Here is an 11,847-nt window from a genome sequence, read left to right as displayed (position 1 = left end):
AATCAAAGCTCAGAAACAAATTTAGAATGTTCAGATTTAACAGGAAACGTTTTTAGTTGTGCTGGTCAGTTTAAACATTTAATTGATTACATAGATATGTGTAAACCAATAATTCATCAACTTTATGAAGCTGAAGTTGTAAATAGTTACAAATTTGTAATTGAAGTAAAAGATGCTATAAAACACATCCTTAAAACTTCCTCTTCTATAATGGACAAATGCAATATTTTAATGACACAAATGGATATAGTTTCAGAAAATATCACCGAAAAAGATATTGTTAGTAGTAAAGTTCATCATGATCCAGGACTCAGAGCTAAAATAACTTCAGATAATCAAAGACAATACCTAATCATGCTAGGCCCACATCAACCAAAATTAAACTTTTACCCAAAGCGAGAAGCACATCGTTTTAATCCATCTTGGTATACCGAATACCCACATTTGGAATATAGTACGGTGAAAGATGCAGCTTATTGTTTTGTTTGCAGTTTATTTCCTGATGTAGCTGGTCGTCAAAATGTAAGGGATATTGGAATGAAATCGGCGTGACTGGGTGGAAAAAAACGAAAGGCTCCAGTGGTTTAAACAAAATGGGAAAATTACAGAAACATTTCACTTCTGAAGCGCACAAATCTGCATTAACTGATTATTGCAATTACATGAAAAAATCAAATAACATTGATGTTATGCTAGACAAAACAGTACGTGAGCAAAAAATTCAGGAAGAGAGCAATCAAAGTTTTCATAAAGAAGTAATATGTATTTTACTGGATGTAACCAAAACCCTTGCTAGACAAGGTTTAGCATTTAGAGGAAAAGACGATGATGAAAATGGAAACTTTAGACAAATTACGTATTTACTTTCTAGGCATTGTCCATTGTTAAAAAAATGGCTAGATGATTCTTGTTATCGGTCATACCATTCTACATATTTGAGTCCCCAATCTCAAAACAAGTTCATAACCATCCTTGCGTCATCAGTGAACAAAATTATTAGGGCTAAAGTTAAGGAATTCGGTCAGTTTTCTGTAATGGCCTATACAACGCCTGATTTGTCACATACAGATAGGCTATCAGTAGTTGTAAGGTTCGTCAATAATGAAGGTAGAGCAGAAGAAAGATTAATAGAAGTCCGCGAAGCCTTAAATAAAACTGGTGTAGGAATGGCAAATGACATATTAGACACATTGCAAAAGAATGAGTTGGATCCTGATAATTTTGTTTTTCAGTCGTATGATTTTGCCAGCAGTATGTCAGGAGTATTTAATGGTGCACAACAAAAATTAACTGAAATATTAGGTAGAAAAATACCTTACATTCCATGTCAGGCTCATAGAATTAACACATTCATTGAACATGGATGTGAAGCTAGTATAATTATATCCGATATGTTTTCAGTAATGCAAGAACTGTATGTATTCTTTTCTTCGAGTACAAAACGATATTCACCATTACTGAATAAACTAGCTGATATTGAAATTGCATTGAAACTAAGAAATTTGTCGAAGACAAGATGGACAGCACGTGCTGAGGCAATTAAGTCTGTTTGGTCATCATTTAATATAATTATTGAAGTTTTAGATGAGATAACAAATACCAAGGACAAATTTGATAAATCTACCAGAAATGCAGCGTATTCTTTATCAAAACGTTTAATTTCCGTAGACTTTGTTGTAAGTATTTCATTCATGAAAAATGTTATGTATAAGATGAAGTTATAAACTGAGTGTCTCGAATCAATGGAACTTAACATAGCTGATGCAATCATATTTATGTCAAGTACTCTAGAATCATTAAACATTATTAATTCAGACGTAGATGGTATGGATAACCTTATAAATAGTTCAATTGCGTTTTTGAAGTCTTTTGATGTTGATGCTGAAAAAGAATTTATAGTTCGGCAAAGGCGCCGACTTGTACCTAAGCGTTTTGATAACAATAGAGATAATGCGGCTAATATATCATTTAAAACATTTTATAGGAAAGAGTATAAATCTGTGTTGGACGAGCTCGCGTCACTGATGAAGAATCATTTAGAAAGTTGTATTGGTACAATTAAACCATTATATAATCTGTTCAATCCCCCTGTATCAAGAAATAACTTAACTGAAACTGGAATTCAAGATGCAATGACATTTTTACCTAAAAAATTTGTTGTAGACCCGTTACATTTACAGGTTGAGTTAGAAGTACTTTATGACCAATGTAAAGAAGTGAAAACTGTTTCAGATGTAGCTGCTGTTTCGGAACAAACAAATAAAATGCTTCCTATAGCTAATAGAATGTGTCGTTTATTATGTACGGCTCCAGTAACTGTTGCTGGAAATGAGCGTTCATTTAGTAAGTTGTAATTGGTAAAGAATTACTTAAGGACAACCCAGAGTGACTCCCGTTTAAGCGATTTGCTGTTACTTTCCTCGGAAAAAGACATAATAGATGATGTTAAGTTAGATATTATTGCTAAGCAATGGTCAATTTTAAAAAAAAGAAGAATTTGCATTTAATAACTTTTAATAATATCCATTGTTTTATTTTCTATAAGTTCATTCTCTAAAGCTCAAGTTTATCAAAGTATAAATAAGTTTAAAAAGTTATTAACTTTTAATATTAAAGTAAGAACACTGACAATATTTTAACATAAAAAAATAAAAATAAAACATATTTTATACATGTATATACAATTTTTTTTTAATTAGTCGGCCAAAGGGACTTAGTTTCCCCCCCCCTAAAAAAATGGCTTCGCTACGCCCCTGTTTTTAACATTAACAATCGCTTTTTTTTCTTTTAGAAATAACGGTAAATCAATATATGAACTCCCTTTTAGAGGGTTTACTAAATTAATTCTTAACTGTAACCCATCTATTGATACAAGAGACCAACCTGAACCTTTTGCAATAAATTCTGATTCCTCAGTTAATATTTTATTGGACATACTATTTAGTAAACTTGTAAAATCAGATGAATTGCATGCTAAAATATTTGATGATTTAAAAGCTATATCTTGAATATCATGGGTTACCGGACGTTCATAAACAGCATCAACATGTAAATTGAATTTGATTGCTGTTTTTTGTGATGACTGTTTTAACTTTAAAATAAGCTTATCTAAAATATAACTAAAAAATAATTTATAATCCACATTTTTTTGACTGTTCTTTATAATGAACGTTTTTGAACATTTTTTAAACCTTTCGATTTCGATCAGTCCGCTTCCACTCGTATTCATACGTTGGTATTTTGTGATTACTGATCTTTTCATAATTAAACTAAAAATAAAAAATAAATAAAAAACACTTTTTTCTTTTTAAATGTATATATATAGTTTATTATGTAGATTATTAAAAACATTATTTTTAAAAGTATAATTTAAATAATAATATAATCATTTTTTTAAAACATTAATATATACAATCAAAATTTAGATCAAGATTAAATAATTCTGATAATGGTTTTAGATTATTACGTAATAAATTAGAGGTATCGCTGTAATGAGAATAACGTTCCCTCAGACTATGAAAACTGTAATCATTAGGGCTAGGGACTTCTAGGAGTTTGCATGTTTTTTCATGGTAATACGAGTTCATATTTAAAATTTATAGTTGCATATTTTGCATATTTGACCATTTTTTAATTATAAGTGCATATTTGAGCATTTTTAATATGAAAATGGTAGTTTTATAATTAAATAAATATTTTATACAAACAATTTTAAATTTAGATCGATTTCCTAGACCAGAAATATTAATTTTATGGTTTTATATATATATATATATAAAATTAGTATTGTTGTTTTTTCTCGCCGAACGCTCCCATTGTTATTTATGGACTATGGCCTTAATGGTATACTTCACAAGTGATTCCGATAGGCGATAACCGATAATATTACCAAAATAACATTCTATGAAATTATGACATATATTTATAATCCCGTAGACAGGACGTTCTGTGATATTTTTATTTTTGATTAGTAGACAGTTGTTGTTGTGCGTTCTTCGTATCGTGTTTTCGTGCCGTGATATTTTCTTTTTTAAAAGTATCGTACATTTGCGTGAATTCTTAATAAAATAATTAAAATGTCTAGACCAAAGCCTAAAGCTTATGATCGGCTAAACAATTTTATTAAAGAATTCGGTGAAACAATATTTTTGGCAGATAACTCTGTTTTATTTTGTAAAATATGTGACATTAAAGTTAGTGCTGAGAAAAGATTTACTGTTATTCAACATATTAAAACAGCAAAATACATCCAGGGTTTAAATCGACTACAATTGAAACCAACTAAAACTCAGCAACTTGTATCCACGTCTTTCTCCAAGAAAAACGATTTTAATAGAGACTTATGTAAAGCGATGTTATCAGCCAATATACCATTGTATAAACTGGAAAATAAACATTTTCGAGAATTTTTGGAGCTATACACTAAAAAAGAAATACCGAAAGAAGCCACTCTCCGTAAAGGTTATGTCGACGATTTATTTTTAGAAACAATTGAAAAAATTAAAAATTGTGTTGACGGAAAAAAAATTTGGGTCTCGATAGACGAAACCACTGACGCAGAAGGACGCTTTATTGCCAACGTTATAATTGGAACTCTTAGGCTGGGGTCACACGAGCGTTGAAAGAACGGACGTTGCAACGGACGTTAAATCTTAACGGACGTCACTACCCTAGTCACATGAACGTAAAACGTCAGTCGATAATTTCACATCTTACAAAATGGACGATTTAGACACCGCAATTTTTGTATACTCAGCTATAAGAGTATTACGAAAAAAAAAACGTGCGAATCGAAGATGGTGGGTTCATCCAATAAATAGTGAACGATTGTTAAGTGGTACATTTTACAATCTTTACAACATGCTAAGAGCTGACAATGAAAAATTTTTCAATTATTTTCGCATGTCACAAAGTACATTTAACGAGCTATTCAACAAAATTAAGTCTAAAATAATGCGTCAAGATACAGTTATGAGATCTGCGATACCAGCAGAAGAGATGTTGGCCGTTACTTTGAGGTACGTGATATGTACAAAATAAATAATTATATTTGCATTTTTTTTAAATTATATTTAATGAAAAATTTAAAAATAAAATAACAATACACTTTTAGTATGCTTATTGGTAATCCTTATTCTTTAGCATTTAATTAACAAAAAAATTAAAATTATATACATTATCTTATGTATCATTTTAAATTTACATATTACTTGTAGACGTGTTTTGTTCATCTGGAGAAAACTGACTAAAATATCCAGTAACGGAGTTGTTAGACGATAATGGTGAAGTTGTGTTAGGTATACTTCCTCGTGACAATTCGTCATAGTTGTACATTGGAGTGTGTTGTATTGTAGACGGGTACATAGGCATAGATGAGTTATAATTATGATTTAATGAAGATATCGATACACCAGAATTGGGGTCAAAAATTGGACCAGGTGGTTGGAAATATGAAGGTACATTATTGGTTAGTTTTATTCGTTGTAGAAGCTGCATGAGTTGAATACGAAATTGCATTTTTTGATCTACGTTAAATGTCTTAACTAACAGTAATGTTGACTTATAGAAGTTTAGGTCCTCGTCATTAGTATCTTGGTTTGGTTCATTACTTTTTTTTTGTCTCGAGTCCAAAAACAAAGCAAGTTTTTCTTCTAAATTAATTTTCTTTTTTTTAATTGGTGGAGGTGTCGAAATAGTTTTTTCTGCATTATTTGTATTATTTATATTATCATATATTAAACTTTCATCTACTACATTAATGTTATCTGACAATTGCGTTGCATCAAGATCTTCCTCATTCGATTCTAATTGAATACTACTCGTAGTGGGACGAAGTTCTCTATTTTTTTTCAAAAATGAAAGCTGTTCTTCAAAAATATAACGTTGAACTCTTTTTCTACTACTTCCAGACTTATTACATTCTGCTTGTTTTTTTAAACTACGAATATAATTATCACGTACACTTCTCCATTTTGATATAAGATCTTGTATTGTGTAAAACAAATAGAAAAAAACAAGTGAGTAACGCTCTGCTGTTTAGCAGCCAATTAGTAGGTCACTATAATAGATGTATTAAATTATAATAAATGCAGGATTTAGTTTTATGCATAACATACTATACGTCCATGGTCTATATAACATACTTTTAGTAATCGGTTAATTTTATTTTTGTAATTCTATATTTATCAAAGTTTTCCCTTTGCAGGTACCTGGGTAGTACAAACAGTCTTCAAGATTTACACTACGAATATAGAATTGGTAGATCGACTTTATGTGGTATTATACGGAGAGTGTGTTCGCAAATATGGGAAGTTATGCACAATGAATGTATACCAACACCAAATGAAGAAAAAATGGTTAGAAATCGCGGAAGGTTATCAACAACGTGCACAATTTCCTAATTGCATAGGTGCTATTGATGGAAAGCACATTAGAGTTATCAAACCACATGGAAGTGGGTCTCATTATTTTAACTACAAACATTTTTTTTCTGTAGTTTTATTAGCAGTGGTTGATTCTAATTATTGTTTCACATTTATTGATGTTGGTTCATTTGGCAAAGATTCAGACCCTACAATTTTTAAAAACTCAACTTTATATAAGAAACTACAAAATGATTCACTAAACATTCCAAAACCTAATCTAATACGTGGTATTCAGATACCTATGCCATATGCATTTGTGGGCGATGAAGCGTTTGGGTTATCTACAAATATGTTAAGACCATATGCAGGAAAATGTTTACCAATCAATAAAAGGATTTTCAACTATCGACTTTCACGTGCTCGACGCTATGTTGAGTGTGCGTTTGGAATTTTATCCAATAAATGGAGAATATTTCACCGCGCAATAGATGTTGATATAGAATTAGCAATTGATATTGTCAAATGTTGTTGTGTTTTGCATAATTTTGTTCGCGCACGTGATGGATATGAATTTGAAGATTCTCTTATGGTAACTGGTATGGACGATATTGAACTAGATAATAATTTAAACGTAAACAGATCTAATAACAGATATCGGGATGCAAATGACAAATTATTTCAATAGTGAATTAGGACAAGTGGCATGGCAGAATGAAAAAATTTAAAATATTATTTATGTTCATCTGTATATCCAGTATACATATTACATATATATTATATTATAATTAAACTTATTTATTTATTAATCATTTAATTAATATCATATGAAAATAAATTAATATAGTCAGTACTTACTAATAACTTTTTGTTCTGTTTTAGTTTTTTCACCAAAATTTTCAAATACAACAGTTGCAACTTCCATCCATCCATCATTTTTCTTATTTCTATCCTTATACAGTTCGTCACTTACATCCCATATAACTGGACGTTTTTCTATTTCTGTTATTAATAGTTCTACGTCCATTTTCAAGTATTTTTTTAAATATTTTCCACAGAAAAATTCACAGTTTTCACGATTAACGTACGTCAAAACAATGATCGTGTGACCGAGTCAATAATATCTAATAATAAACTACGACGTCCGATAAGCGCTATTTACGTCCGTCGTAGCATGTATCGGACGTTACCAACGTCGAACGGATGGCAAATCCAACGGACGTCAAGCGTGTGACCATCGTATAGTAAAATCATATAATTCAACAACGGACGTTATAACGTCCGTCGTAACGTCCGTTCTTTCAACGCTCGTGTGACCCCAGCCTTACAGTAGACGATCCGGGTAGTATTTTTTGTTGAATTCGGAAAAGTTAGAAAAATCAAACCATTCGACCATTTTTAAGCTTTTTGACCAATCAATGAACTTGCTCTGGCCACAAGGTGTGAAATACAATGAAGTGCTTTTATTTGTAACCGATGCCGTGCCTTACATGATTAAGGCCGGCAAAGCGATTCAAAATTTGTACACTAAAATAATTCATGTAACCTGCTTGGCACACGGGCTTCATCGTGTTGCTGAAGAAATAAGAAACCAGTATAAAAACGTCGATCAACTCGTATCTAATGTGAAAAAAACTTTTCTTAAGGCACCGTCACGTATTCAAACATTAAAATCTGTTGCATCTGATATTCCATTACCTCCGCAACCAATTTTAACCAGGTGGGGTACATGGATTGATGCTGCTTTATATTATTGTAAATATTTTGAAATAATTAAACAAGTTATTGATATGCTTGATGAAAACGATGCAGAATCCATCAAAAAATGTAAGCAAATTTTAAAATCAAATAATTTGGAAGCAAATTTAGCTTTTATCATGTCAAATTATGGATTTATTTCTACATCTATCACTCGACTTGAAACCAAAGGCATGTCACTTACTGAATCCATTAAAATAATTAAAACTACAAAAGAATCTATACATTCAGCAAAAGTTGGTGGATGCGCTCAAGCTAAGGCAATTGATGAAAAATTCCAAAAAGTTATGGAAAAAAATGTTGGATTTGTGCAACTACAAAAAATATCAGACATTATAAATGGACAAAATGAATCTATGGACGGATTGCCAACAGATATTAGTAGTGGTGATATTCCGTTTTTTAAGTTTGCACCAATCAGTTCTGTTGACGTGGAACGTTCCTTTTCAAAGTATAAAAATATTTTGGCTGATAACAGGAGGTCATTCGAATTTTCCAACTTGAAAAAATATCTCATAGTTCAATGTAATGCTCAAGGTAATGAATACAATATTAATTAAAACAATTTACAAACATGTTCAATTTAAAAAGTATTTTTTTTATTTTAGACTAGAACTCGGGTGTTAGAAGAAAATCAATTATTTATTATGACAAGTTTTTTTACTATAAATTAAAATTTTATTAATTATGTATTCATATTAAAATAAAAAGGTTTTTATTAAATACTGTTATTTATTTTTTTTAGTGCATATTTTAATAGCATACAGTAGAGCCTCGATAGTCCGGACCCCCGATAATCCGGTGAACGCGGTAATCCGGACGGCAAAATTCCATTTGTTCGTAAATAGATTTTACGAGAATTCCCACAACCCAATTAATCTATAAGATATTGTTATCGACAAATTATCTACTGTTCCTAGTAAAGACTAATACATACATACATAAGTACATAATAAATCGATACCCGATGGTCAGTTCGTTTACTTCTTTTTTGTCGAGTGGTTATTATTCTTGTTTGTTACAATGGCTCCTCGTAAACACGTAACTTTGACTTTAGATCAAAAAATTGAAATAATTAAGCTAATAGAAAATGGCCAGAACTATGGTATAATTGCTGAGAAGTACGGAATAGGTAAATCAACTGTTGGTGACATAAAAAAAAATAAAGACAAAATTATGAAGTTTGTCAGCACAACTGAATGTGGTTCAGGCTCACGTAAAACTTTAAAACAGTCGGAAAATCTTGTCCTCGAAAACGCTTTATTTATGTGGTTTATGCAACAGAGAAGACAACACATTCCGATAAGTGGTGAAATAATTTGCGAAAAAGCACGTTTATTTCACTGTGAAATAACAAAGAAGGAAGATGGTTTCACTGCTAGTAAAGGTTGGCTAGACAATTTTAAACATCGTCATGGTATTAGGCACCTTAAAATAACGGGTGAGAAACTTTCGTGTGACGAAGCATCAATCGAACCATTTCGAAATGAGTTGCAGCGAGTCATAAATGAAAACAATTTGGACCTAGAACAAATTTATAATGCTGATGAATCCGGTTTATTCTGGCGAATGTTACCAGAGCATACATTAGCATCAAGTCATGAGAAAAACGCCCCTGGGAGAAAAATTATTAAAGCTCGAATAACATTCATGCCTTGTGCTAATGCAAGTGGAACTCATAAGCTGCCTTTGCTCGTTATTGGGACTGCACAAAAACCACGTGCGTTTAAATCAGTTAACCTTCCCGTATGCTATCGTGGACAAAAAAATGCTTGGGTCACTCGTGTTTTATTTTTAGACTGGTTTCAAAAACTATTTATTCCTGTAGTTCGTGAGCACCTTTTAAATGTAAATTTACCTCCAAAAGCTTTATTATTGTTAGATAATTGCCCTGGACATCCATCAGCAGAAGAATTACGTAGTGAAGATGGCAACATTTTTGCAATGTTTTTACCTCCTAATACTACAGCGCTTATTCAACCGATGGATCAAAATGTAATTCAGAATATTAAATTAAACTATCGTAAGTCTCTCTTAGTTAATGTTCTTACTGATCCGCTGCATGGTGAAAACCTTGTTGATGCTCTAAAGGCCATAAATTTAAAAGACGTAGTTTTCAGTCTTGCAAATTGTTGGAAATTAGTCCCGCCAATGCTCATAAAGAAATCGTGGAAACACTTGCTTCCTTTCCAAGCAAAAAATGAAATCGACGAAGTTGTTGAAATCGATGACATTAAAATTTCTACGCTCATAAACCAGATACAAGAAACATGTACGAATAAAATGTCTGATTCTCAAGCACAGGAATGGGCTTGCCGTGGCGCAGACGAAGATTTAACGAATCATGAAATCTTAACTGATGTTCAAATTTTACAAATTGCAGCAAAAGAGGATGATATTGACGACGAGGATGAAAGTGGCTCAATCATTACAAGTAAAGTTTCTCCTTCAGAAGCTGTGAATGCACTGAATACTATATTGCAATGGGCAGAAGATGAGAACGTGGATAGCACTGATATTTTGTTGGTACGTCGATTAAGAGAACTCGCTTTTGAAATGAAAATTTAAAGTATTATTCAGAAAAAAATTACCGATTACTATAATTAAATTCTACAGACATGTTATTTTAAACATTTTTTTTTTTTTTTGTAATTCATTAGTTTAGTTTTAATTTAATTTAATTTAATTAATATTCTTGTAATTTAAAATGCAATAAATATAAAGATGGTGAAATTAAAAATAAAATCATAGTCATTTGAGTAGATAATTTTGAAAAACCACCAGTAATCCGGAAAATCGATAATCCGGACGATGCTCGGTCTGAATTCGTCCGGACTATCGAGGCTCTACTGTATTTGGTAATTTTTAAAGGCATAAATGCATACATATTTTAAGGTTTTTTAGGGAATGAAGTCCCTAGCCCTAATTATGAGTTATGTAAGAATATAAGAAATTAAGTAAATATTTTGTATCAGAATAATCATAAATTCATAATTATAATTATTTATTACAGCAATAATTACATTTAACTCTTTATTAATTTTATTTAGTTCACTAAATGTGGTCAAGAATTGAAGTGCTCGGCCGAACAACGGGACAAGCGCCACTGAGCGCATTTTACAATAGATGATACAATTTGACACGTGTCACGTTTTTCCACGACTTAAAACTTAACTTAATATTGCCTTTTAATCTATTTCTTTGTAATTTCAATGCGATAGTGAACATATACAATAAATTATACCCGTGCCTCGTTATTCCACCGATAAACGCAATAATGCCGAGACTGGCGCTTGTCCCGTTGTTCGGCCGAGCACTTCAATTGTACCATACCATATTTAGATTCCTAATGTCTAATTTTGGAATACGCCAATGAAATATTGCTTATGCAAAAATGAATTTTGAATAAAATATTTTAGCATTAGTTATGACATTATTACATCCTTATAATTTATACTAGTAATACTCTTTTATCAACCCACAAAAGTTAAAAGAATCAACATATTTAGTGTTCTGAAAGGTCATGATACTATGATAGACAAAATAAATCACATGATTCATGAATGAGGTAGACAAAACCAAAAACCTCATACTATAATGATCAAGAATTTTAAATTAAAAATACTAGAAAAAAACCCATATTATAATATTCTACATCACATTTTTTGCTTGCTTAAAAGTAATTAAATAAATATTTTTAATACGTTGACAATATTATTACATTATT

The 11,847-nt window shown here is 31.1% G+C and overlaps 3 protein-coding genes across 3 annotated transcripts; all 3 read left to right on the top strand.

Moving 5' to 3' along the window:
• The first annotated feature begins 593 nt into the window (after positions 1 to 593).
• LOC112592454 lies at positions 594 to 1,724 on the top strand. The gene has a single exon (XM_025336505.1). The coding sequence runs from the start codon at positions 594 to 596 to the stop codon at positions 1,722 to 1,724; it is 1,131 nt and encodes a 376-aa protein (XP_025192290.1).
• Positions 1,725 to 4,076: 2,352 nt separating this feature from the next.
• On the top strand, positions 4,077 to 7,050 carry LOC112592453 (protein ALP1-like). Its single transcript, XM_025336504.1, has 4 exons — positions 4,077 to 4,461; positions 4,757 to 5,018; positions 6,206 to 6,327; positions 6,410 to 7,050. The coding sequence occupies exons 1-4, from the start codon at positions 4,077 to 4,079 to the stop codon at positions 7,048 to 7,050; spliced, it is 1,410 nt and encodes a 469-aa protein (XP_025192289.1).
• A 2,093-nt stretch (positions 7,051 to 9,143) lies between these two features.
• On the top strand, positions 9,144 to 10,688 carry LOC112592455 (jerky protein homolog-like). The gene has a single exon (XM_025336507.1). The coding sequence runs from the start codon at positions 9,144 to 9,146 to the stop codon at positions 10,686 to 10,688; it is 1,545 nt and encodes a 514-aa protein (XP_025192292.1).
• The last annotated feature ends 1,159 nt before the right edge of the window (positions 10,689 to 11,847 follow it).

Source organism: Melanaphis sacchari, unplaced genomic scaffold (genome assembly GCF_002803265.2).
Source record: "Melanaphis sacchari strain LSU unplaced genomic scaffold, SCAv2.0 Contig176_pilon_pilon, whole genome shotgun sequence".
Lineage (NCBI taxonomy): Eukaryota > Metazoa > Arthropoda > Insecta > Hemiptera > Aphididae > Melanaphis > Melanaphis sacchari.
This window is presented reverse-complemented; position numbering and strand designations above follow the sequence as displayed.

Coding starts and splice junctions, on each gene's coding strand:
- LOC112592454 (XM_025336505.1), top strand. CDS start 594: ATGGGAAAATTACAGAAACATTTCACTTCTGAAGCGCACAAATCTGCA.
- LOC112592453 (XM_025336504.1), top strand. CDS start 4,077: ATGTCTAGACCAAAGCCTAAAGCTTATGATCGGCTAAACAATTTTATT. Junction 5,019..6,205: donor ATGTTGGCCGTTACTTTGAG/GTACGTGATATG, acceptor TTCCCTTTGCAG/GTACCTGGGTAGTACAAACA. Junction 6,328..6,409: donor GGAAGTTATGCACAATGAAT/GTATACCAACAC, acceptor CTAATTGCATAG/GTGCTATTGATGGAAAGCAC.
- LOC112592455 (XM_025336507.1), top strand. CDS start 9,144: ATGGCTCCTCGTAAACACGTAACTTTGACTTTAGATCAAAAAATTGAA.